The 27,974-nt window shown below is 39.3% G+C and overlaps 1 protein-coding gene across 1 annotated transcript in view; it reads left to right on the top strand.

Moving 5' to 3' along the window:
- Positions 1 to 27,974, top strand: part of rg (A kinase anchor protein rugose) — a 446,901-nt gene that overhangs the window by 250,673 nt on the left and 168,254 nt on the right. The window contains exons 30-40 of the mRNA XM_074098176.1: positions 558 to 749; positions 1,329 to 1,385; positions 3,933 to 4,043; positions 4,953 to 5,061; positions 5,568 to 5,671; positions 6,046 to 6,253; positions 6,632 to 6,867; positions 7,204 to 7,355; positions 7,896 to 8,046; positions 8,843 to 8,981; positions 10,116 to 10,252. Of these exons, the coding sequence (XP_073954277.1) occupies positions 558 to 749; positions 1,329 to 1,385; positions 3,933 to 4,043; positions 4,953 to 5,061; positions 5,568 to 5,671; positions 6,046 to 6,253; positions 6,632 to 6,867; positions 7,204 to 7,355; positions 7,896 to 8,046; positions 8,843 to 8,981; positions 10,116 to 10,252 (1,596 nt within the window). The remainder of the gene's footprint in view (positions 1 to 557; positions 750 to 1,328; positions 1,386 to 3,932; positions 4,044 to 4,952; positions 5,062 to 5,567; positions 5,672 to 6,045; positions 6,254 to 6,631; positions 6,868 to 7,203; positions 7,356 to 7,895; positions 8,047 to 8,842; positions 8,982 to 10,115; positions 10,253 to 27,974) is intronic.

The following is a 27,974-nucleotide window of genomic DNA, read 5'->3' as shown; positions in this document are numbered from 1 at the left end:
GTATTCCCGACCCTCAAACAAAAATGACGCATCCTCATGAAATGCAACAGTCATTCTAAATTATAAATAATTTTAGAACTCTCCCGACGAATTTAATACTGTAGAATTGAACCTGATTCAAATTAAATCATTTCATCGCACATCTTTTCTCTCGTTCTTAGGATTAGACCTATATGCTTTAATTTAAAAAAATATGTGTTAAGTACTATTTTAGTGATTTGATTATCTCGTATGTAGTTATAAAAATCCCTTTAGCATGTTCACCCGGATTCTTAGATAGGTATGCCATTTTCGATAAATTAGTTTTGCATTTTTATATTTGTAGCATGTTGAAGTGTTTAAAATAGGCATAGAATCGAATATGTAGTTCGATGCATGGTGTCAAGTCTAAATTTAACTTGAACAAGGAATCATCTAATCAAGTCCTTCCATATTATTTTTGACATTGATTTGCTGTCGAAGTGATGTTTGGTGTCGCTACAGAGTTAAGATGTGGATGTGACTGTTGTACGCTTCTTACATTCGTTTTGTTTTGCTGTTGCAATAAAATATGATAGGAGAAGGAGGTCGCGGAAGAGGCAGATGGTGTCGCCAAAATAGAGACGAGCACTGACGAACTGAAGCCGAATGCGGAGAAGCTTGCACCGGCGCCCCCCGCGGCCCCCGCGGCACAAGCCTCCCCCACTTCCGAAAAGGAAGAACCCCTATATAAGTCGAGCCTTCGGGTGAAACAGCATACCAAGCCAAAGGTCAGTTGATGGACGAATGGCAGTGGAAAGGCCGCCGAATCGCTGTGTCCCCTTCTATTAGAATCTGCGTCTCCTTTAAGGTCCTCTGGATCATTTCTGGTGTGTTTCGACTCGGGAGTTAAGGCCATTAACGTATTCAGTTCAACTCTTAACTTGATCAGTGTAGACAATACGATAATGGTCGCAATTCCCGTTGTGCAGCCTAATGTCAGCGTCAGATGCATTATGACAAAAAGTTTAAATGGAATGTCAGCATGTTTGTTATTTTAGATGTTGCTCACATTTTATTTGAACGGTTTATCAATTTTTATGCATACGATGCTGTGCCTTTCTTTACTTGAACGAAGTTAGATCTCTCTTTAGGTTTTAGAAGAAAACATTTTATTCAAATATTTGATCGATTGCGGAGCGCCGAGGTACCTCTTAAATTTGTTTTCAGTCATGTTACCTTTTAAAAAGTAGAGTTCTAACTTCAGTAATGGCAGACCTATTTTATTCTTAGTCTAACAGACCTTTAACTTCTTGGTGTTTAGGTTGACAATTCCTTGTACTAAATGAATGTTATTGTCCTTTTGTAAGCCTCCAACCGCAAGGTCCAAAACATTGTCCGGGATAACGGTGTCAGTGGTCAATTTGGTTTGTACTTTGTACACATTATTATGGACACGTTTTAGCGCGAGCCTGCTGTCTGGTTCTGTAAGCCTGGTATCGTGGACGCATTTTGCACCTAAAAATTATAAACTTTGGGTAAGGTATTTTACATATATGTACATACATGTACTTAGGTAATTAAAAATAACAAATTTATATACATTCGATGTAACATGAATCAGGCCTTACTGTTCCATTTAGTACTAACACGACAGTACACAAGCTTGACACAATAATCTGACTGTGTGTTACACATTGTTCTACGCAAAACATAGTTGTCACTAAGCTCACTTAAGGTATTCTCCGTGTATTATTATATTTCAGGAACTATGTAAGTATGTACTGGAGTTAATTGCATTTACTGAAGTAACTAACATGCTCGCACTGCACAAGGCACTACTTTGTACAGTCAAGGTCATAAATATATCAACACAAATCAATCACACAATATACGTACAATTATCGCATCAAAATATGTGTAAGTGTGGTTTTACAGTGACTCTCCGTCCGCGCGGCTGGTAAGTGCGGCCCGTAAAACAATGTAAACGATCAAACGAAACGAACGTTAAATTACATACCTACAGTCCTACATACTTATAGAACGATCCAAGTGACACAAATCTCGTGGCCCGCGACGCTAACCAACCGCGCTGGAGAAAGCGTCACTGTAAAACCAACCTAAGTAGCTATAATAGACACCGGTCTCACTTCCAGTGGCATAAAAATGCATATTAGATGTTTATGACATCTTGACGTCTAACACACATTGACCTTGCCTGTACTTACAGAAAATCATTTGATCTCACTAGCAACATGTAAATACAAGTGTGTGTAAGTTTATACTAAGATTTACATTACACCAAAAATCAGCTCTAGAGAGCGGAGCGGAGGCGTGCAAAATGTATTGTGTTGAGTTGTGCGCATCTCGGCTCTGCTACGCGTCTATGAAAGCCCGCCATTAGTATGGAAACATTCTTTTACAACAAATAAGCATTATAGCTAGTAACTTCCTTAGTTGGCGTTGGCACGTTATATACGATAATTACAGTAAACTAGTTCCACAAGTGGTTTTAGACATAACATACGACTTCTTTCTAAGTTCACTAGTTGATGCAATTATTACTAATATTAAAATATATACTCATTATTATTCCTGTACAGTCAAGGAAACTGAATTACGTACCAGGGCGGAACCTTTGTACATCAATCTGCCAAGGACATCATTGCGAAATTGGTTGTGAAAAGGTTCTACCCTGGTACGTGATTCAGTTTCCTTGACTATACAGTGTACACCAACAATATTAAACTCTCTATACATGTAAACTATGTAAAAGTGTCTACTTTTATAAATTTTGCTGTAGGTACGATTTGAGAGTCTATGTTAAAAACAAACAATGTAATTTTTTATAAGTACGTTATACAATTTAAACATATTCAATCATCGAAGAGACTAGAAAGTATGAAAATTATTGCATGTAACCTGCTTTGCTTTTTTCACCCTACCTGCATGCACTTAATTTTTCTCCACTTAGTTATAGCTTTAGAGACTTTTTGCACTCTCACCCATGGCGTGTTCTGTTGGGGGATTAGGACATTTGCCCAAAATCGTCATTTCCTAGCAGCAAAATTTCCATTCGCATATTTTCCTATTCTCAATTTATACCAGACGTATTTATTCCTAACATGATTTTTTCATTCGCAGATTTTCCTAAATGTTTTTTTTTTCTAATATGCTTTTTTACTGAAACTTATTTTCAAAATCGCGTTTTTTCCCAAATTTAAGAGTAATCGACACAGCAACATAGGTAGGTTTAGGCTATGTTAAGTTTGCATCGGCCCGAAGGGCCAAAACTGCACGGAAATAGGAACTCCGCGTCAGCGGAGCTCCGTCGACACTGTTTTCGTGTCAATTAAAATAGGAGATAAACGCAATTATGTAAACAAGCTTCAATAAAAAAGCATATTGGGAAAAAAAGCATATAGGAAAATCTGCGAATAATGGAAAAATCATGTTAGGAATAAATACGTCTGGTGTAAATCAAGAATAGGAAACTATGCGACTGGAAATTTAGCTACTAGGAAAAGACTATTTTGGGGAAATGTCCTAACCACTCTGCGTGTTTAGAGCCCACCACATAGTGTGGTGTGGTCTTACTTTATGATAACTATGATAAGATACTTGTATATGATTTTAAAGGAATACATAGTAATAAGGTGTATGGTGTGGATATCAGCAAAAAAAAGTTTAAATGAACTGTCGAGAAATGTGTTTCAAAACAGCTTAAAAAAAAGTTTTTGATGAATCTTTATTTCTAACACTGGTGATTCGTGGTTAAAGAATTGTGGGAATACGTTAATATTCTAGCTCATTCCATGAAGAATATTAAGTAGTCATGTTATAAGGCCGATACTAAATCATGTAATGCAAATTTGTATTGGTATCATAAAAATCACCTAGTTCCAATTCAAAATGACGCAAACAAGAACACGACACCAAGTCAAGCAGATTTGAACTCTGTCCCCTGTCAACAGAGCGTGGATTCCATTGAGGACGCGGGCTCGTTCCATCTCAACTCGACAGAGACCACGAACAACGATCCGGAGTCGTCCAGTGAGATCGCGCTTGACGATAATAAGCTCCCGGTATGTATGATCTCAATCAGTCCGTGCCTAGCCCGGTTATAGAATAGGACAGACTATCTCATCCCGGGTGTCGTACAAGGCGACTAAGGGACCTCTCTTACTGTTTTAACCAGTATGTCCACACCAAGCGAAGAAGTAAGTTACGGCCTCTCATTCGCACAGTAAATAGTATAGGATAGAACGGACATGTGTGTTGCGGCTGCGGCTCATACATCTCTTCTAAGTCACTTCACTCTTGACAGAGTGGTCGCGATCATGGATTAAACCCATCTATCACCGTCCATCACCACACTACACTGACGCGTCTCAAACTCAACCACAGCTCATCTTCAGAGCAACACAACCGTACACCATGCTACCAGATGTTAGATGTTAGTGTCTAGAAGAATGTGGAAGAGTGGAAGATGAACTCTAGTTGAGTTCGAAACGCGTTAGTGTAGTGTGGTGGTGGAGGAACTGCTTGAACACGCATATCTTGCATAAACGTAGCTATCATAAGATCGCGGGTGAGCAAAGTTATTGTTTTAGAGCACTGATACGGACCTCCGCAAAGTAAAGTTTGATTCAATAAATTATTCAGGATCAGTAGTTGAACCTTTATGACGAATTTCTTGGGAAAAAAATTGCAATTTACATCCAAGACCTTAATGGCTGAAAATTCACTCTGAATCGTTCTCACCATTTCTTTCTATCACACGGTATAGGATGAGGATAGCAAGAGATGGTGAATGCGATGGCAATCGCCACCGCGTTACACAAGACGACCTCTGGTCTTTAGTAGCCTTTTACGACACCCACAGAAAGAGATGGGTGTAGGTATGACCTAATTTAAAACTGGATACAGCACAGCACCTATACAAAACTTATGTAGATACGTGTATAGCAAGTTAAGCGATATTTTCACTTCAGGTAAGCAACGATGAGTCGTGGACTGACGTCAACTTGAACGAAGATGGCGAACGCGGCCCAGCCACCATCACCGGCAGGACGAGAGACCACGAGGGGAACATACACGAAGGTAACGCTTGCTGCTTATGCAGTCCTAGTACTTCGCAGAGTATAAGCAAGGCATTGCCGTCAATTTTAAATGCAATGTAAAGAAGAAGGGTTTAAAACCTAGACTCGGAATCGGCTTTAGTCGATCAAAAAAACTTTATGTCCACGCAATAAGAGTGAAAACGACGTTTACCGATGGGAAGACGTCTTTTTCGCTCTTATTGCGCGGACATAAAGTGTTTTTTGGTCGGCTTAATCTAATTCCGCGTCCCGCGTCGATAGATGTGGGGTGACCCTAAGTAAGTTAAAGAAAGAAACAATTTTTTAAGATTTTTTTTGCTGACTGGACTTGCATCGTCCGAACTAAATATGCGTACGAAGTTTCAAGTCGACGGCATTGTCGGCAGGCGATTCCGGCTGGGTCACCAGAATTTCACTGCCAGATTATTACGGTCATCGAACTTACATAAGCAGACCAAATTTCAGGTAAAGTCGGTTTCATTTAATATCGATTCTTCTAAATTTCAGACATAGAGAAACAAATTCACCAGAGAAACAGCGAGGCGCACCACCACTTGCAACAAAGGCATCAAAACCGCAGCCTGCAGGCGGCGCAGAGGCACTTGCACCCGGTAATACTGTGTTCTCGCTCTTATCCAAGCTTGATCTCTTTCATTATCACCACTCCGAAAAAAGGCGATTCGGAAATTGTACAAGTATAAATAAACTTATACCAGTAGATTTTACGATCAGAGAACAACTCGAACGGATTTTTTTCTATAACAAAAAAATATATATCGGGAAATGAGGAGATCCATCGATGAAAAGTATAAGCCCTTTTCTTGAAAGTCTCGATGTCATAGTTCGCAGCAGGCAGGAAGTGCTGAATGAAACGTACAGTATGGTAGGGAGTAGCAGTGGTGCCAGTGGCGTCATTGCACATCTAAAAATAAAAATCATCGGAAGACAGAAACTTGCACTTAATACCACGTTATTTCTATTTCAGGATAATGAAACACTTGCTGGTTTGAATGCCATGAACGCCACAATGTCAGCGGATGGTGTCTCTCGAGAAGCATCTCTCACGCACAAGTTAGAGACAGCCCTTGGCCCAGTGTGTCCCTTGCTAAGGGAGATCATGTTGGACTTTGCGCCTTTCCTTTCGAAAACGCTGGTTGGCAGCCACGGCCAGGAACTGCTAATGGAGGGTAAAGGTATACGGTTCTAAGCATGGTAGCTCTTTGATGCTTCTATTGTCCTAGTAGTCTATTGGTTATTTGGATTACCTACATGGTAACCTGCTTCTTATTTTTGCTACATTTGTTGTGCTTCTAGATAACAATGCTAGTAAATTAAATGGTGGTTGTGTTGACTATCTCTATCTACGACGCGGTGGTCATAATTATTGCACTCAGGTTTAATTTTTATGGTACTTACGGGCTTGTCTGCAAAGTGCTGCACTGTTTCCCTGTTCCCCTGTTTGTTGGCATAAGTTATGTTTCTGTTACTATGTATCTAACGAAGTCCTTGCATGATATTAGTAACTGTCTTTAATTTTTGGCTCTTTGCTCACATCGTTTTCTAAACGCCAGGCCTCCAGACCTTCAAGTCCAGCACGTCGGTAGTAGAACTAGTGATGCTGCTCTGCTCCCAGGAGTGGCAGAACTCTCTGCAGAAGCACGCCGGGCTGGCGTTCATAGAGCTGATCAATGAGGGCCGTCTGCTGTCCCATGCCATGAGAGATCACATCGTCAGGGTCGCCAATGAGGCCGAGTTCATATTGAACAGGATGCGAGCTGACGATGTGCTGAAACACGCCGATTTTGAGGTGAGATCTTTTCGCTGCACTAAAATTAAATTCGTTGATGTCTGCATAATGTCCCGGGCTTACTCCTTTTGGAACCCATGATTATCCCTGGTTCCCTATAGTCTTGCAGCGCTTCGTCAAAGTGTACAAAGTAAATACACACTCTTTTTGACTTACTGACTGAAGGAACATTGGAATTTAACTTCAGAAGTCAAATGATCTTCTTTTCTATTTCTCTGGTCAATTATATTCGATACAGCGCATTTTTTTAATTGAGGGGGGGGGGCACTTCTGCGATAGCTGTCAGGAGTTATGTTCTGATTTTCTGGTCATTAACTTGTTTACACTTTTATACAGTCGCTATGCGCGCGCACGAGCAGCGAGCGCGGTGACGAAGAGCGAACGTGCGAGCGACTGATCGCAGCCGCGCGGCGACGCGACCACGCCGCAGCTGCGAGGCTCCTTGACAAATTGAGACATGCGCCCAGCGCCTCTGCTGCCGCTACAGGGTAAGTGTTTCTTAGACTGAAAGACAGAAGTAGGGAGCAAAACATCACGCAAAGCCAAGACGAGTGTTACAGAATCTAGTTGCGCGCTTCTAGAAGCTCTTCTGCATCTACCTGGTGAATTTTGTACCAGGAAGTCAGCGGCATCAGGAGCAGGACCCAAGTTATTAAGCCAAGTCTGTCTGTCGATCAGATTTTAAGCTAGTTGCGCGCTGCAAGCGCCTCAGTGGTCTTCTGTAGCCACTGGGTGCGCGCTACTATAGGTAGCGTCTGAGCCGTTTGAAGAGTCGCTTGAAGTCGTAATCGTAAGCAGAAAATTCTGACCAGTCCAGATAAGATCTTTTTACCCGCTGTTCACGCAATATGAGCAGCAAACGTAGCGATAAGAAGCAAACATGCTGGCTTGACAAATTCAGACAAGAGCATAGCGCTTTTATCATACTTAAATATATTTAGCTTAAAGATTTTTTTTTTCAGCCTGTCGATGTCAATCATATTTGTATCGTATCGAGTCAAAGTTGGTGATGTTTGTTTTGTGTTCAGGAGCACCGCGCAGTTCTGGCGGCTAGACTCTTGGGAGGACGACGCGCGGCGCCGGCGCCGGCTGGTGCCCGACCCGCGGGGACAGCGGCACGCCGCCGCCGCTCTCGCGCGCTCGCCGAACGCGCCGCCGCCGCACGACGCCATACTGCAGGTCGGTTATGGTTCCCTGGTACATGGCAGACAGTGTTGTGAACTAAATGCATTTTGTGCCTTTTAGAGTGACGGCACAAAACAGAGGTAGAGAATACAATCTACATACAAAGTGCCCTCGAGCAACGCACACATAGACACGATATCTGCGTCTGTGAACTTTTTTTGTGCAATAATGGAGAATGCGAATTTAAAATATAACAATCGTGCATTTCGCCAATGTCGAAATCGTCGCAAGATATTTTCTGTGACAAATTTCTAATAGAACAATGACATTAAAATATTTAGTAGACGACCAGGTGCGAATCGAGTTGTTATGGCACCACGTCACAGGTAGGAAGACATGTCAGAAATTTCCAAAAAATGTCTTCCAATATACGTTACAGTATACTGAACAAGTCTGGACCAAAGAAATCGCTACGTTTGTAACTGACATTATGAATTAAAAATTCATTAAAAAATCTTAATTTCGGAAAACCTGTTACTATTTGGTAGGGCCACACACATCGCGATAAAAAATATTGCGATAAAACTTCATCTTCGGCCTACGGCATTGTGCATGGCCACATTGCAAACAAAGAAATATCGATAGTTTATGTGCGCCTTTGATGTGCGCGAGTTTACCGACAGTGGGGCGAAATGTCTGTGGCTTTGCCCGAAGTGCCGAAGTATTCGCGAATATTCGGCTACACACATCGCGATAAAGCGAATGTTCGCGTTATCTAGCATTTGTGTGTATTTGTAAGTACAGAAGAGTTGAACTCCTCCCAAACAATTCATGTCATTTTGTTAATTAGGCTACGGAAGAGTTGCACGCACGAATAGCGGCGGGCGGGGCGGGGCGAGGGGCGCAGCTGCCCACGCTGGCCGCGGCTGAACTCCTGGACGACGCTGAGCTCCTGGTTGACGACAGGGAGATTGATGCTGATCTCACTGGTACAGTGTTTCCCTGGCCATCATAGAATCTTATCGTAGTGAATAATTTAATTTGGGCATGATTTGGGTGACACTTTCCCGGCCCGGATAACACCGACATGGAAATACCGGCCCTGTTTTTTGTGTACACGCCCATAGAAACTGACAGGAGCTTCTATGGGCGAGTACACGAAAAACAGGGTCGGTATTTCCATCCCGGTATTATCCGGGCCGGGAAAGAGTGTCACCCTTTAATGTGACAAGAAGTACATTTTCAAATTTTTTACATTTGAAACTGTGGCACAAATTAGCCAAGCTGAGGAATCGTAAACACTAAGCAATTTTTACTAAACCTAAAATTAGTTATTTTGAGGTAATTATTGACAAGTTGTTGACGAATTGATTATATTCGGTATCAGAAGCTAGTACGAAGTACGAAAATCGAAGTTCGTATCATACCATCCCTCTCACTCTCGTATTAAATAATATTAGCGTCAGCGGACGGTACGATACGAACTTCGATTTTCGAAATTCGTAGTAGCCCCTCTGGAACACCACTACGACCTTAATTATTGTATGAATCGTTCTCGTAACCGGCAACCGATGAGGGTTTCTGAGACAGGTGTTTTTTTTAAGACGTGGCTTCTGTCCTATGGGACAACAAATGTTTTGCGAGCTTCAAGAACAGGTTAGATGGCGTTAGTGTCGTGAGGTTAGTTTGACAATTAAGACCTTTGCGTCACTTTTGTAATTTGTTAAATACTTAACTAAATAAATAAGCCAATCACAATCAAGGCTGTATCGTCAAACGGACCTCTTGATACTGACGTCATCTAGCAATAATTTCGCCTGTCAAGAGCTCATTCTGTTAGTGTATTTTGTAGTCTAATGCAAGGGAATAGAGTCGAATATTTTTAACATTTCAAAGCGGTTATCATTTGCTTTTATTACGAAGTGGATGAGCTCAGTTCAAAAAGTTTTAACTAATAATATGTATGTAACCTACATTGCCTCGGCCATTTTTGTTTATTTATCAAGGATTTTTAGGGCCCCTGGTCGAAAGAAACATTCGCGTAAGCGACATATAAACGTTGGCTGTTAGGTAATATGACCAATATTACCAGGACAGCATGACAACCGCAGAGCTTTCCTCAGGTCCGGTCAACATCAGTACGAAGGCGCGGCTGGTAGCGCCAGGACTCGTCGCTCCCGGCACCGTCTCACTCACCTCCACGGAGCTATACTTCGAAGTGGATGAGGAGGACCCGGAATACAAGAAGATTGACCCTGAGGTAAGGATAGACTATTATAATTACATCGAATTTACTTTTCTTTATTATGTTTTGAAGCAAACAAGATTTTGAATTTGCTGTCAGCGCCATCTAGTGAAAGTCTTGATGTTTATGAAGCGGGAAGCAAGTTAGGCAGTGTTGGATTGTTGCGCTCGTTTCTATAGGATAGTAGTTCAAGGAAATTTCTGTAGGTGGCGTTAAACTGACTTATGTGTGATTCTACTTTTTGTAGCGACACCTGCTGTTTTTTGCCTCTATAAACTGTTTCATTTGGCGTTTAATTGATTACTTGTCTTGTAAAAAATCACTGTGTGTGCTTTCTGTTCGTGTTCATCGAAGTTTTATCAATCACGCCAATGCTTGAGCTTGAGATTCATAAAAGTTACCGGTGGTACAGTCACTTGTATTAATATTTGTCACTTCGAAGCGTGCGAAAATATCTGACACGTCCAACCGGCCCTAGAAATAGAGTCGTATCAGATGTTTATGCACGTTTTGTTGTGTTGGTTACTGGTGACTGTACACTAATAAAAAACATCGTGAAGTAGTACGTAACTGAGATGGCACGATAAATCGACTATGCGTCTTAATCTGATTTTAGTAAATTGAAGAGTTTGAAAATACAATGAATTATGTCTGACAAAACGGACATTATGTTAACTCTGGTATTTAGCGGTGATAGCTCGTAAACAGCTCGTAAGAGTCTATTAATATCCCGGGCATTTGCATTACAACGCATTAACGAAATCCACACAATAAATTTGAAATTTTATTGCTTTAAAAAAAGTATAAGGTTTCGTGGGCTATTAAACAAATATTATAAATTACACGGGCAGAGACAATCGCATGACAAAACTGCCTTCGAATAAGGCGCGACGCGCGCCTTTTGTCCAGTAATTTATTAAGCTCTTGTGGATTCAAGGAGTAGTAAAATTGAAAATTATGATATTACATTCGTACCCATAAGTCTTAACAACCCTGTCAGCTTTACCTCAAAACGCAACCTTAAACACGCTACTCACAAAAACTAATATTGTTTACACTCTGTAGCACCACATAGTGTTGTTCGCATTTGGACTTGGTTGGTATCGATACGGGTATAGCGCGCGATACAGGCGGGTAACCGAATATGAGGCACTTAGGTGCACGAACAATGCGGCCCCGCGGCGAGGCGCCACGCAGGGCGGCGCCCGCGCACGCGACATCGATGCGCACTTGTCGATACTTTTGTACTTCGTAAATAATGGGTGGTGGCAGAAACGCCTCCGTGCTTGCTGTTTTGACAGCTGGTTAAACGGCGCGCGTTATATGTTATTTGACTATGAGAGAAGTTATTATAATTTGTTATAAGTATTTTTTTTTCATCAAGATCCTTTATTTATTTATTGTACGAGTAACTCGTAACTCATAAAATTCCCCAACATTATAGTTAACCCAGAGCAATTTAATTGATAAGTAAAGGTTTTCGGTTTTTTTTTTTTTAGATATTTGAACCTTTGAGTTTTAGGTAAATCAATAATTTATGCTTTGTTTTAACAGATTAGTTATTAATAATAAATATGCTTTCAAGTCTGTCTGCAAAGTGGTGTCAGAGAATTGTAAATTAACTAAATTAAACTAGCTTTTTTTACTCGCTGCTTCGTTCGAGTAAACCGTAGGTCTGGGCTCTGGCAGTTGAATTAAAATGCCACGATTATACCCAACAACTTTGGTTGGTCTTTATTTATCTTATATGTAGAAAAACACACTTGCTAAATTTCATAACTTTAGATTTAGTATTTGGAAATTTTACGTGGGAATATGGGCATTCATAATATAGGCAAGTGTTACTCCCGAGATAGTATTAAGTAAGTATTTAATACTACTACGGAGTAGTATTAAGTACTACGACGGGGTAGTACTAAGTATTTAATACTACCCCTTGTTCAAAGAAGACTACATATTGCCTACTTCTGTCATTCTTACGAATCAACGCCTTAACTCGCTATAATCGTACATAAACCTGCGAAAAAGGCTGTGTTGTTTTAATTGCAAGAGAATATTGACATGAACATAAAACTCATCCACGCCCAAATTATCTATCGATAGTCGATACTTGTAGAGTATAGATGTCGGCTTACGTCCCTCGGGGCGGCGTGTGAGGCATCTCAGGCTCGGACGGCGGGACAATGGCGCCCCGTCGCGCCGCGCCCCGCGGGCGGCTGCGCGCGCAACGGTTCAATCCTGCCACCAGGATAACCTCCTCGTGGGTGCTGATGCCCTGGTTAGGCACTATCCTAGATCCTGGTTAGACGAATATACAGACTTGCCCGGAAATGAACTAATAATGAATATAATACAAACTAAACATTGGAACGTAGAACCTCCTTCTTTTTTGAAGTCGGTTAAAAATAGAAAAAAGCTTTCGAATGCGCTGGACAGAGGACAGGGCTTCGAACTCGCGTCTTCTGGCTATACGTGCCAATTATCCTACCAACTGCGCCATGTTCTCTTCGCAAATTTCGCCGGTCCGTCTTAGCTAAAAAATAGCCATGTTAGCTAAGTGGTTTGAGCTGAAGATCGCTAATGCTGAGTTCACGCCTTCGAGTTTGTCGAAATTCATTATACAAAATATTATATGTATTTGAAATTTACTGTGAGTTTTTAGATGTAGGTAGATGAAAACACCTGCCTGCACCTGCGAATCAGTTGAATGGTGTGTGTGAGTGAAGTTCGTAATCCAAGGCTCATATATGGGAACTATAACCCAAGCCCTGTCATTCAAGAAAGTCAGTGCCCAGCAGAGGAGCATTGGAAGTAGAACTTAACTATTCGGATTATTTTTTTCCTAGTTTACAAACGTTTCAATCTTATTCGTATCATGTTACTTGTAGTATTTTCTGAGAAATGAGGTTTCAAACTGATGCATGTATTTTATTCTATGGTTTACCATCTCAGTTACTAAAGATTATGTGCTTGGCTTAAACCATAAGAGTCAGCGTTTCCATTTTAGCCAACGACGGCGCTGGGGTAGAGCAGACGCCAGATAGTAAAGGAGATTTTACAGTTTCCAATGCAAAACAAAATTTAGATGGCACCTTTTGAGAGGCGCGAAGGCGGTGTCGATAACTTCGCTCTACCTTGATCAAGGGCTAGAGCTAACACTGATTTTAGTCTACTACATGAGGCTTGTAGATATTTACGGTCGGTAATTAAATTCGGCGTCCATGTTTAAAGAGTTACATTAAAAGTTAGAAACAAAGCTATTAATAGTTATTTATGTGGCTGGTGCATAATGAGAGGCATTAAAGTACGAGTGTGGTTTTATATAAGATCACACGAGTGTTTTAATGCCTAATTATGTATAGCCGCATACATAACTTTATCTACATGCATATCATAAGTTTTCTATAATATGTTCAGATATGGCCTGTATTTTTAAGTTAGTGTTACTGATAACTAGTTTGAAGTACCTACCAAAGCTTAAATAAAACAGATAATAAAAAGTTTTATTTATAATAATAATTATTATCTACATGCATGTCATAAGTTTTCTACAATATGTACAGATATGCATTGTTAAAAAAAGTATTACCGATACTTTAATGTAAACATTAAGATGCACTGTACTTTAATGTGAACATTAAGATGCACCCGCAGATACCAGGTTTCTTAATAAAGGCCATTTGATAGTGGTTTCTGAACATATAATAGGGAAGTTATGATATGCATGTAGATAAAAGCGTTTGAAAGTACAGAATAATAATAATGCTCCGTCATAATAATGTTCCTAATGCGGCCCCTTCCCGTTTGGTTCCATTTAAATTTGAAGAATACTATTACCCTCGTACACTCGTAAAAAAGTTTTTAAGAGTCCATTTTTTTTGTTAAAATTATATGACAAACAGTGAAATTTTAGGTTAATATTGTGATAGGTAGGTATATTACGCTAGACTCCCGAGTGTCGCGTTCCCCGTGCGCCCGCGCCGCGCCCGTGCCTCGCGCCGGCACGTTATTATCGACCTGTATCCCGACGTATTATTTACTGCGACTAATTCAACCGATTTCGACGATTGTAAATTGAATTCGTAATGGGCTATTTTATTTGTTTATGCTAATGTACCGTTTTAATTAACCGTGTCGTGGTTATGGCCGCGGGAGAGGGACAAAAAATACATTCCGCCCGTAGTGTCGCCGCTGTGTCGATTTATTGGGACATATATCATAATTAGTGGTTTGATATATGTTTTGTTAGTTTTTCGGTTGTTTTTTTTTTGTTTTTCTGGGTGGCGGACTATCGTGTTTTGACTTTCTGACATGCCATGCATATTCAATACTAGCTCTTACCCGCAGTTCGCTCGCTCAAACCATTCCCAGATATTCCACGGTTTACGTTAAGATTTGGGATTTTATTTGTTTTAATCCCAAACGGGAATATCGGGTTAGCAAATGAGTATACCTACCTATAGCCTATCGTTATTCCAGGTATCCGATCTGCATACCAAATCTGTTCTACTGTTATATCCTGTAAGAATAACGAACACACACACGCGCACGCAAACTTTAGCGTTTATAATATATCCATTAACATATTATTTTTGCCTGAGGAAATAATTACCAACAAGATTAAATAAGCACTAATTATATGAACAATAATAATTATCCTAATCTTCTATTACAAAAAAAAACCTAAAATTAAAATATAATATTAAAATGAGCCATCAGGCTCAGTGGTGGTGAAGATACTGTCATCCTTAAATTATAAAAAACACAAACTACCACATACTAGATACGCCTAAAGGATCGCACGCACCTATATCGCCTTTAATACTTTAATGTAGAATGTAGGTAGGAACGCGTGTGCAAAAACAAACAGAACACATCGAAGCAATCAAATAGACTTTACCACCTGGAGATTTCCGCCGCTTATGCAAATATGATATCCTGGTATTTAGTTTGGAATTGCTAATTAAAAATATTGCAGACCTATGCTAAGCGGGGCGGGACATTCAATTTGCAATAACAAGTGGAACTTTACTGTTCAAGTATTTTCCTTTGAAACAAAGTACTCATCTACGTTTACAGTTTAATATTGTTGCAATTTTAATCAATATACCAGGCTTATACCAGGCTTTCATGTCGTTGTTTGTTTGTTTTCATAAAACTATAACGGTGAGGTCTAAACTAGTTAAGACACGAGATCGCATTTGTTGTTCCATTGTAGTGAAGAGAAAAGAGATAATTTAATATTGATTTTAGTAAATCATCAACGTAGGTGTTGTTGGTACCTTCGGGAGGCAGCGATTCATTTTTGCTGTCAATTTTTTATCGTGTATCTAAATGATCGTGATATATATACCTACATGACGATTGGTGTATCGTGTAATAAATGATTTCAATATTTTTTTAACAACTTTCGCATATTTTTATCTCCATCGCTCGCTAGTGAAGTAACTGAGGTACAGACATAAAGCTGCGTTTCCACCAATAATATGCGAGGATGTGTTGCGAGAATGTGTTTTTCATTAACCAATAGAAACTTCATTTACCTCTCCTCGCACTGCACATCTCCTGTGGAAACAACTGAGCGAGCGAGGCGAGGTAAATAAAGCGTTTATATTGGTTAATGAAAAACACATTCCTTCCTCGCAACACATCGCGAACACATTATTGGTGGAAACACAGCTTAAGTATCGAAACTATTAATGTTATAAAAATTAATTGATTTTTTAAATTCAACACACTTTGCGTACAATTATTGAGTATCCAAAAGTTTTGGCAAGCATCGGCTTACTAGCCGTCAGGCAGACGCAACGAGAGTTTTTTAGTTTATTGTATTGATGTGAATTTGTAAGTACATAAAATTACAATGCAAACTAAGTATACTTTTATGCCGATTATAATCGGTAAGTTTTTTTGACATAAACTTACTGAAACACTAGTAGTATTAAAACAGTTACCATACGAGTACCACACATTGACCCCAATGGTTGTATGGGATATCATACCTCCGCGGAACATCCCGTATTGTTCTCACGTCCGCGCCCAAGAAAGCCATGTCATAAATAAACATATAAACGTCACTTTGACAGCTCCCTGACTACCTGACACGTGTCATGGCGGCCGACACACGATTTGTAATTTCTCTTTAATTAAAACAAATCAATTTTGACCGTCACCTTGTTTATATTAAGGTTTGTTTTCCATTGGTTAAGGGGAGATTTTTTTTAGTAGTTCTGACACTGGCCGCCTGTCTGTTTCTGCATTCTATTTTGTTGATTCTAATTGCGATAAAATTTTGTTTTGATTTTTGACTTTACTTTGAATGTTTTATTTACTTGTATACCGATTTTATTTCATCCATCATCATCATCATATCAGCAGTAGGACCTTCAAAATTGAACATAAACCTCCCCCGTATACCTACCATCAGTTGCTTTGGTTGGCAGCGGCCTGTATCCATCGTGAACCCGCGGCTTTAACCAGGTCACCCGTCCATCTCGTTGGTAGACGTCCTATGCAGCGTTTGCCGATCCGCGGTCTCCATTCGAGAACTTTTCAGCTCCAACGGCCATCCGCGCGATTTTATTTGCTTTTGCTATTTTTACACTATCTATTTACACTTAGGGGCTGTTTCACCATCCATTGATTAGTGTTAACTGGCGGTTAGGTGTGATGCAGTCTCTATTTGTTTTGTTCGAATAGACGGAGACGGCATCACATTTAACCGTCGGTTAACGCTAATCAATGGATGGTGAAACAGCCCCTAAGCCTTCCTCAGTTTTCAACACCATTATGACACGGTGTATTAAAACCATTACTGGAGTTTTATATATTCAAATTGCTGTGAGACTTTCCACATAAGTTTCTATGCTAGACGCATTCACGTTTATCTGTCGTGTTGTGTTGTGTCGCATCAAAGCTATAGAGAGAGAAAGAGACAGATAGCATCACAACACTGGCTTTATATCCATGAGCTTCATTTTCCACATTCCATCAGATGGGCTGTAAAACTGTGAGCAAATGCCGTATTGTCTAACGCTTTGACGTTCGCGACCAGATTCATTATCTCTTTCTACATTCGTATTATACCGTGTGACGGAAAGAAATGATGAAAATTACAAAATTTTCGCAGTAGGTAGTGCTAGCCCAACTTTAGCTTATGCACCATAAAACCCTACTCTTATTTTTTTTATGGGTTCTTACCGTATCTACAAATAGCGCGCGAGTTGAATACAACCCGGGCCTGATGTGAAGAGCGGGAGCATCTCTGGAATGGTACATTCACACTAAAATGAAAATAAATGTAATGAGGAAGCCTTGCGTAGACCATATGGGTCGGGTCACAGTACCGACTTGCATTACTACATAGTAAATAACTATTGACCTCCTTCTTGTTTGACGCCATTCTCAACAGTCCGTCTCGTTAGTCGGTGCAGGAATTTAGGCGCCAGATGACAAGATAAGCCCTCCCCGCTGCGCGTGCGCCTGCCTGGATGCGATGCCTCTATTCCGAGCTCGCTGAAGCTATATCTTACGATCGTAACTTAGCCATAAAATAGACTTACGATTCCGCGGCTTCGCCTTATGTTAAAATACTCTTCTTTAGAATGCGTTTCCACCAGAGATGTGCGAGGAGAATAATATGTTACGAGGAATGTGGTTTTCATGAAGCAATAGAATCGCTTCATTTACCTCGCCTCACTCCGCTCAGCTGTTTCCACCTTTTTCATAGCTGAGAGGTTTTCAGAGTTTTAGTTAATCGAACCCATAAGCTAATGAGAAACGAATTCAGAAATTCTTTAACTTGTCAAGAGTTCTCTGACTATCTGACAGAGCAGTTAAATAAAAGACTTCTATTAGACATCCGAGTCTTGTTTGCATTTGCAATGTCTTACTTGATTTTCTATATTTTTTCCGATCTTACATCTCCTTTATTTACTTCACTGATAATTCGCTAGAGGGCATTATCAAAAGCAATATCGATAGCATATCGCTTTGGCACGTTCTGAATAGGCACCGACCGCATCACTGCGTTCCCAGATAAATATCATGTGTCGTTAAGTTTTGTTATCCCCATGCAGATTTTATCGCGGATCGTCGAGGTAAACGGACGAAGGCAAACAATGGAGGTAGACGCCACGGCTTGCTCTATAACTCTTAGAATTGTCAGTAAAATATAAATTAAAAAGCTACGATTCGGTTCGCTAGCTGGGAATCATGTTTGCCTTTATCCTACTGGAATTTCCTTAAATGGTATAAGAGTAAACTTGCTGCTCCGTCACTCATAAGATAAGTAGAATAACGAATGCGTTACTGACCTTTTGACGAAAGAGCACTTCTTACAAGAAGTACTTTTGAATAGAAATCCTACTTTCCTACTTACATTATAATTACGAAAGTGTGTGTGTGTGTGTGCGTGCGTGCGTTTGTTACTCCTTCACGCTAAAACGGCCTGACGCATTTGGATGAAATTAAGCGCGTAGATAGCTGGACGTCTGGAATAATACATAGGTTACTTTTTATCTCGATATTCTCACGGGATAGGGATAGAATCTCGAAAGAAGAACCGCTGGGCTTAGAGTCATGAAATTTAGTATGTAGGTAGCTGGACGTCTGGAATAACTTTTGGCTACTTTTTATTCCGATATCCCACGGGATAGGGATAAATTCTTGAAATTTTAACCGCTGGTAGTAATGAAAATAATAGTACAGTCACGTCTAAAAATATGTATACAAAAACAAGGTTGCATAAATATGTAGTCATACATTGTATCAAAAATATTTATCTATTACTGACACCAAAAAATTGTATTCATTAAACTTTTTCAGTATTATGTAATCACAAAATGCTTCAGAAAGTTGCATACTTAAATAAATTCCATTTAAATGTATCCACCTCGTAGGCAAAAATAAGTATACATGAATGGGTTCCATATACATATAACCACACCAATTTGGCAAATATTTGTATACGCCGTTTGATTCATAAATATGTAAACACGATTTGATATTTTGATTCGTTTTGAAGAATTACTGTTTTGTTAAGATTACATGTCTGTTTCTTTCGTAACCTGCATGCGGGCAGGGACATACATACTACGAATCCATACTCCATTAAAATAATATTATATACTGGTGACCCGTTCCGGCACAACACGGTTACGGTATACATAGACACCGTGAATCACACTATTTATTTGTGAAAACCGCATCAAAATCCGTTGCGTAGTTTGAAACATCTAAGCGTACAGACAAAAAAAGCGACTTTGTTTTATACTATGGAGTGATGAATTGAAAGTAACTCTGTCTGTTCCGGTATCACGTCGAAACCGACTGGTTTCGACTGTCAAGGGGCTGAACATAGGGTACTTAGTTTTTATCTCCAAAAGCAACCCTTAAGGGGAGAAAATGGGGGATGAACTGACTGGAGTGAGCTGGATGAAATTTGGTATGGATATATTTAATTATACACCATCAAGATCACCAAATACTTGGAAACGTCCAGAGTGGTCATTAATATCGACTAAGCCAAAGCGATCAATTTGTTCGGGTCATCCACTGAGGACAGATCCACTGAAGCATCTATAATTTGCAATCTTTAATCATTGTAATTTTAATTATAGAAGACAGCTTCTGAATGACGATGACAGAATGGCGATCTTGCACTTGACAGTATAAGTATATGTAAGTAATTGATTTTAAAATGAAGTTCTTCCATGAAGCCAGTGACTTTCTTTATAATATATAACCTATCTGAAATTACAAATAGGTAGTGTTTTCTATCTTGCAAACCAAGAACTGGCTACAGTGCGGCTCTACCACTAACAACAATATAATTAAAATAAAAACAAAAAAATGCTTAGTGCACCTTTCTGAGAATGACCCTAAACTGAAATACTCAATATTTACAAGTCAATTCAATCTAAGGACTGTCAAGTGCGTCATAGAATAATCGTGAGATAGACGTATGCAGTGACAAGTCCGCACTGTTTTCGTGAATTGTCAAATCAGTTAAATATACAACTTACAATTCTATGCCAGTCAGACAAGGTTTGTTGTTGCAGTCTGGATACATATTTATGAATCAAACGGCGTATACAAATATTTGCCAAATTGGTATGGTTATATGTATATGGAACCCATTCATGTATACTTATTTTTGCCTACGAGGTGGATACATTTAAATGGAATTTATTTAAGTATGCAACTTTCTGAAGCATTTTGTGATTACATAATACTGAAACAGTTTAATGAATACAATTTTTGGTGTCAGTAATAGATACATATTTATGATGAAAATGTGTGGCTACATATTTTTCAAATTTTTTGTGTATACATACTTTTAGACGTGACTGTACTTAATAAAAATAGAGTAATGAAATTTTTTATACTTTTTCTTAACACAATCTCAATGAAGACCACGATATACATTTTGGGATTTCCCAGGGGAATTTTGTAAAATCACGGAATTTCAATTGTAACTAGCAGATCGATTAGTTTACGCGTGCGTAGCCGCGGGTAAACTCTAGTTCAAAACACATTCAAGTTTTTTTGAAACTAATAAATCACAAAATGTCCCTTAATTAGTCACCACACGCATTGAAGCAGGGCAATGCAGTTAAACATAATTACCAGGGTTGCATACCAGAGTGAGAGTTTGTCGAACACGCCCGGCATCCGGGCTCCCGGGGGCGCCGTGGTCTTAATTACCGGGCGGAACCACCTAATTGACGCGATGGAGAAAAAATGCTGTGCATCTCATGTGTTCCTGGTTAGATCGGAGGAAGGAAGCGTCTCTGTTGGTCCCCTGTGAGCACAAATAGTGCGTGGGACAGTTTTTGCACGACATTTGTTATGCTAATGAGATTTTTTTATGTTTTCAGATAACGTTCTTTTATTGACTGCACTAATTTTTATTAAAATTATTCCGGACTATAATTTTAGGTTTTGACTAATTGGTTTTCAGGATTTTTGTATTAGTGGTTGACAAAATATGTGATTTTAAATCAAAAACATCAATGAATAACATTTACAGGAGGAACATATTCAGTCAAACTTACGCATGTGCTGAAAAACATATATATTATGCCGGTTAATTTAAAAAAAACATCGTGTTTTCATTGCGAACTCTTGAATTAAACATTATACATTTGTAGCATCTAATTTTAGGACACGTAAGCATTAAATCATCTGAGTTGGATTTTGAATAAAACATAAAAAAACTAAAATATAATAAACTGGTCCGCCAAATGTCTGGCCAAAATTGCTAATAGAATGAATTATTTCCTGTAACGTTGTGGCCTTAGCATTGAAAAAGTTTTCTATCGATTTGCGGGATCTAAAAAACAAGAAACATCCCGACCGCAAAACTTGTGTTGAGCACGCAACCAACTTGGACCATTCCGCGAAATATGTAGCGTTTTCATTATATGCTCCACACACGCTATCCAGAAAGTTAAACAAAAATGATTACCAAGAATTCAGAAATTCAAAGCAGGTGATGTAGCGAGCTATGCATCACTTTGATCGCCGTACTAAGCACGCGCATCTACATACGTAGTGCATTGCTCTGTCAATCACCTTTGCCCATGGCACGAGGTTGCCACGCTTCCAAACGCGGCTTTCAAAGGGCCGTATTAGAAATTAAACATCCTGTCTTACATCCCACTATGCATACGCGATACCGCGGTATTAGAAGCAATACCAATGCCAGCCTAGTCCCTCGCAGTAAGCGGCCGACCCCCACCGAATATTGATAAGTGCATTTAGTGAAGCGTATTAAAATTGTTCGCTTATAGCATCGGCGCCGACATTGCCTCACGTAACGGTGAGAATAAAAGACAATGGGCGATAAACAACCGCCGCGCAATATCAAAATAAAGTCATCTCGACACGTGATAAGAAAACGAACCGAGTATTTGAACACAATCAACGAAATATGCTAAATGTTCCTGGAAACGTATCACAGAATAGCGGAATTCTGTTCGTGTGAGATATCCCGGTTTGTGTTTCTCACAGTATTCGCCTGACGTACTTACACCGATTGAAAGTCAAGTATTGCTTGGTACAGATTGTGCCAGAAGTGAAGAGGATTTACATTGACGATTTGCTTGGAAGTGCCAAGTTTGAGTATCACTTTAAACTATGGTGATCTCTTGTTATGGTGAGCACCAAAGTGATCTCTTGGGATCACAGGGTAAATTTTCTATATTTTAATACTATTATTGTAGAGGGCCTTACTGTCGACAGCGCCTACAAGATAGAGTTATCCAATTAATTCCAAAGTATCTTTCTACAAAGTTTTGCTGTGCAAATAGAGTACAATCACGCTTCAAATAATCAAGTACCAAGTCCACATAGCATTTCAGGAGTCACCGTTACGGGTCGGAAAGGTAATTTCGCCATGCGTGGTCCGCGAGCGGACGCGGACAGCGAGCCTCGGGGCGCGCGGCGGGTGGCGCCCGCTTAGCAACATACCTTCTGACAGCCCATGGGGCCCGCAGAATGATTTGGTAGCTGGTTGAAGGTTTTCAAGGAAGGAAGGAACATAGTTGGCCTGAGCCTTAGTTACTCGATTCCCTAATTTTTTATGATTGCCTAATTTTTTTACGTAACGTCTGCAATGGCAATTATGGTAGAGCTCGTGTGTGTCGCAGAAATATGGTCAAAACAGAGATTTGAACTTCCTAAGGGATGATCTAATCTCTGAATCTGTTTAGGGGAATGACGAAACCAGCCAAAAAAGAGGCAACTCTTTTTTCTTTCTACACCAGATTTGTTTAGTGATTTGATAAAATCCCTGAAACACGACAGTTAGTTGATGAAACGAAGTCGCAAAGTCAACTCGTTTTATTCGTTTTTTTTTGTATACATTTGACGATCCTTTTGTGAATTTCTTATGATTACCTGACATGTATTGTGTTTATAATGTATTTTTTTAAAAGATAATAAATAAATCTTTCTATCTATCATTTCACTAATACATTCAGGGTTATGATAGAAGTCTCAACTCTAGTACAGATTAAGTTACTACGTTACAATAGAGACTTTCAAATTCGTATCACTGAACGTGTCTAGTGAAATGATAAAACGAGATGACTCACTGACATGTCGTCGAAATACTCGTATGTTTCATGTTGTTGTATTTTAAGCTGCGTTTCCACCAAATAATATGCGAGGATGTGTTGCGAGGAATGTGTTTGCCTCGCACAGCACATCTCTGGTGGAAACAACTGAGCGAGCGAGGCGAGGTAAATGAAGCGTTTATATTAGTTAATGTAAAACACATTCATTCCTCGCATCACATCCTTGCGCTTTATTAGTGGAATCGCAGCTTTAATAATTATGTCTGTGTCTCACGATTACTTTAATTCACACATTAAATCATCTGCTGAAATATCCTGAATTAATTTCTAATCTAAACACGGTTTTTAGGGTTCCGGAGCTAAAATGGCAAAAACGGAACCCTTATGGTTTCGCCATGTCTGTCTGTCTGTCCGTCCGTCCGCCCGCGGCTGTGCTCAGGGACTATCAATGCTAGAAAGCTGTAATTTTGCACGGATATTTATGTAAACTATGCCGACAAAATGGTACAATAAAAAATTTAAAAATATATTTTTTTAGGGTACCACCCATAGACGTAAAGTGGGGGTGATTTTTTTTACTATAGTGTGGGGTATCGTTGGATAGGTCTTTTAAAACCATTAGGGGTTTGGTAAGACGATTTTTTGATTCAGTGATTTGTTTGCGAAATATTCAACTTTAAAGTGCAAATTTTCATTAAAATCGAGCGCCCCCCCCCCCCCTCTAAAATCTAAAGCGGTGGATGGAATAATTTGAAAAAATTCAGGATGGTAGTAAGTATATCAAACTTTCAAGGAAAACTATAACGGTTAAGTTTGCTTGAGAATTATTAGTAGTTTATGAGTAAATAGCAGCCTAAGGTATAAAATATACCTAAACTATGGAAGATTCCGTATAAAATACGAAATCTTTAGAAAAATATTACTTAATTTTTGTGTAATGGCTACGGACGGAACCCTATTTCGGGCGTGTCCGACACGCTCTTGGCCGGTTTTTTTTATAACCAATGGATAACTCTGATATAAACCAAATGACTACCGTATTGATCGGGCCCCAAATCAATCATACAAATTTTAATGAGAGTCATCTCTTTGAAGCGCGAGTACCAGGCAAACATGAGCCACTTACAGTGCGTGCTCATCTATTACGTCGGACGTTATCCTGCATTCTTTCGGCTCATTACTTATTATTAAAAGTAGCTACCGTTACCGATCTATTGAGCTTAGAAGGTATAGATAGATCATGGCATCCTAATACTGAGTAGGGCCTGAGCGAGAAATAACTATCTCATCTCACCTCCGGCCTGTACACTCGTAATTAAATATTACCGGAAAATACTTAAATAGGAAATACTTAATGTGTTTAACATAAGCAGGTACTTACCTGCCATGACACCTTAGTCGCCCCATAGCTACTCTGAATACGGTATTTGATTATATTTTATACATTTTATAACTTAAAGCTTGACAATGCATGTTATCGATCTGAAAATCAATTTTTAAGCTATCTTCAAATATAACAGAGTTATAAAGGTTTGAAATTCGAGATTAGACAGAGACAGACTTACTTGCATGTGACGTGACGTCACGCGCAAGTAACGACATACTTGCTGCATAGAGAAAAGCGTTTTAGAAAGAGACATGTAGGTATATAGATTTTACAAAAATCGCTTTTAGTCCAATCTTCAAGCGATTTCATTTTTCTCTTCGCTAAACATTGTCAGTATGTCTATACTTTAATAATAATATACAGGATATAGTAAATTCAACAGGTTGTCAAATACCGTATTGTAGAAATGTGTTAAGTACATTTTTGCAATATTAACGACAAAACGACTTCCCTTAGTATCTGATTAATGATGTCTCAATAAATAACAAATTTAACCTTTTCATGATTAACAGCGTACCTATTACATTAACAATGGTTTAACTGATAAATATGTTTTCACAGGAAGTTTTCCATATTAAGTTAAATAAACTTCATTTTAAAAGTTCATAGACGCCACGTGGACTCCAATGAATGAAATAAATGGACTCACCCGGTTTTAAGTGACTCACGTTTAAAAAAATTCAACCTTTATCCTGCAGCTCTCGCGGGTAAAACATAATATTTCAATAAAGACATCTAGCTACCAAGTATCTCGACTAACGGTCGGCCATAAAAAAAACTTTCAACGTTTTTTTTTTCAAGCTTATGTTACAGATGCCAATGTCAAAACCTTGGAGTGCCTGGAGTAGGTACTACCAAAACTTTGGCGAAAAAAAAATTATGGCCGTGCCAGTTCTGTCACTCACCATGTCCGCGCGCAGCTTGTAATTGGTAATTTATATGTAAAACGATGCGCGGGCGGCGTCCGTCAATCATAACGAGAGTATGTATAGGATAAAACCTTCTACACCTTTCTTATGCCCTGGTACATAAGATCAAAAATTGTCTTGTCCCAAGGCACAGATTTTGTGTTATTCGAATTCGGTGCCAGCGATTAATGCCGTACAAATAAATAAATAATAAATCGACTACCGGGGATTCGGCTGCGCATACGATTGAAGAATATGAGCTTGCACTCGACCGGGCGTGACTGATTCGCAGAAATATTCGGAGAAATACAGAGAAATGGTTTGTGGTTCTGCTGGTAGAATTACATGCTGAGAAACAATTAAAAATATTTTTCTCCGCAAGATTTTTAGAAAGGCAGCATTATTTTTCGTTGACCGTATTTCACATTGTCATCTAAAGGCATTTCCATACCAAAAAAGTCAATCCGATCACTAAAAATGGATGAAATTCAACTCGTAAAGAAAGAAAGAACTAATTTATTTGCAAGAAACCACCTGATGATGGCCAAGTGGTTAAAGAACCTGAGTACGAAGTTTTAGGTCCCGGGTTCGATTCCCGGCCGGGGCAGATATTTGTAGGAATAATTTAATATGAATGTTTGTTCTCGGGTCTTGGATATATGAACTAAAATAAACATATGCAAGATATGCGTGTTCATGCAGTTCCTCCACCTCCACACTGTATTGGTCAGGTATGTATTCGATAGCTCTCTGCTTTTGATTCTGTGGTAGTATGCTCCAATAAATGGGGCCTTATTCCTGTTAAAAACGTTTTTCAATAAAAAGAGTCGTCAGAGTTGTTTACCCTTTTTTAATGCTAAAAAAACGCAGTATAATTTAGGTTGTACACGCACGACGATTGTAGGTGCCAGAACCTAACACAATCAAATTTTACGATTTGGAAGCGTGATGCGAACTCTCGACATTTAGAAACAAACACGCCTCCAGCTCCCATATTTCACTGCAAATTGAAAACTTTACAATCGACCCCATATATCAGCTAATTGTTATTTGGTAATTGGTCGTTAAAGTCAATTCTCGGGCATACACGCCGGGGCCTATAAAACGGGCGCCATTTTTATTGGCCTCCGTTGGTCCTCCGCCGTAAAGATGGTCGTTAGTGTCCCTCGCGCTGTTGCCAGTATATCGTGGCGTCAACAATCAACGTGTGCCCCTAGGACTGCCAACACTTGTTAAAGGTTTGACGAGACTGAAGGTAATTAAAAAACGGAATAAGTGCGGGACGAACTCGTGCGCTGAGGGCTCTGAATTTAAAAGCAAGCACATAAGTCATGTTTGTAAAATAAAGTTTTTTTTTCGGGTAAATGATTTTCTGACTATTTCTTATCATGATCGGTAGATCTAAACAAGAGTTTCTTACAGCGCGTTATTCTAGGCAATGGCTCGCTTTCCGAAAGCGCTGGTAGTATAAAAATAAAGTGACGTAAAAGAGCCGTTTGCGGCCTACTTTCAGAATAAACAATCGATTTTAAAGATCACAAGCTCCACATGGACCTCATTCTTAGTTTTCCACCGTTCTTTATTTCTTAAAATACACCCTATTTTTATCTTTAGCAGGTGAGGTTGGCGCCGGCGCCTAAAATAACGTCCCTCCCCAAACCCTCCGAAACATATTTGACTGGCAGACGCTTGTTATACGTAGATTGATTGCTTTTTGATGTCATTGGCAGGAACTTCATTAGATTGCCAAAGGAAAGAAAAGGGTTGAGTATCAGTTGCTATTAAAAATGCATATACTTAATAACTCTCCAAGAGTCGGACACCACAAGCATACCTAATAATTTAACAATACAAGGTGTACGCACGTAGTGCCTAAGTGCTAGACAATATAATGCGTTAACTCAATTTTCTTTCATTGATTTACTTAATTTAGAGTGTCTGTGTCCATACGCTTTTGTGACTTCATTATGAAAAAGTACATTCTAAATTTGATGATGATGATATGAATTGAAACAATTGAGTGAAACACGTTACATTGCCCAGTTTTTGCAAACATACGGGATAACTCACTTGGATAGTTTTGTCGTTATTAGGTAGCCTAAATATCCTAAGTTGAACAGGTTAAAGCAAATAGCCCTTAAATAAACCATAAAGCACTGAAGGTTAAAAAAACTGCCTGTAACACCTATTTTCAACAGGTCTTAACGTCTCGCTAAAACTGAAATATTTACGACCGTGCCAAAAACCCGAGCGAAACATCATCTACGTACCTAACTACCGCTCATATTCAAAGCTATAAATTATGAAACAAACAAACAAACGGACTTACATTTGTTATGCTTGACGTGTACACTTGCGTT

This window comes from Choristoneura fumiferana, chromosome 15 (assembly GCF_025370935.1).
Source record: "Choristoneura fumiferana chromosome 15, NRCan_CFum_1, whole genome shotgun sequence".
Classification (NCBI taxonomy): domain Eukaryota; kingdom Metazoa; phylum Arthropoda; class Insecta; order Lepidoptera; family Tortricidae; genus Choristoneura; species Choristoneura fumiferana.
This window is presented reverse-complemented; position numbering and strand designations above follow the sequence as displayed.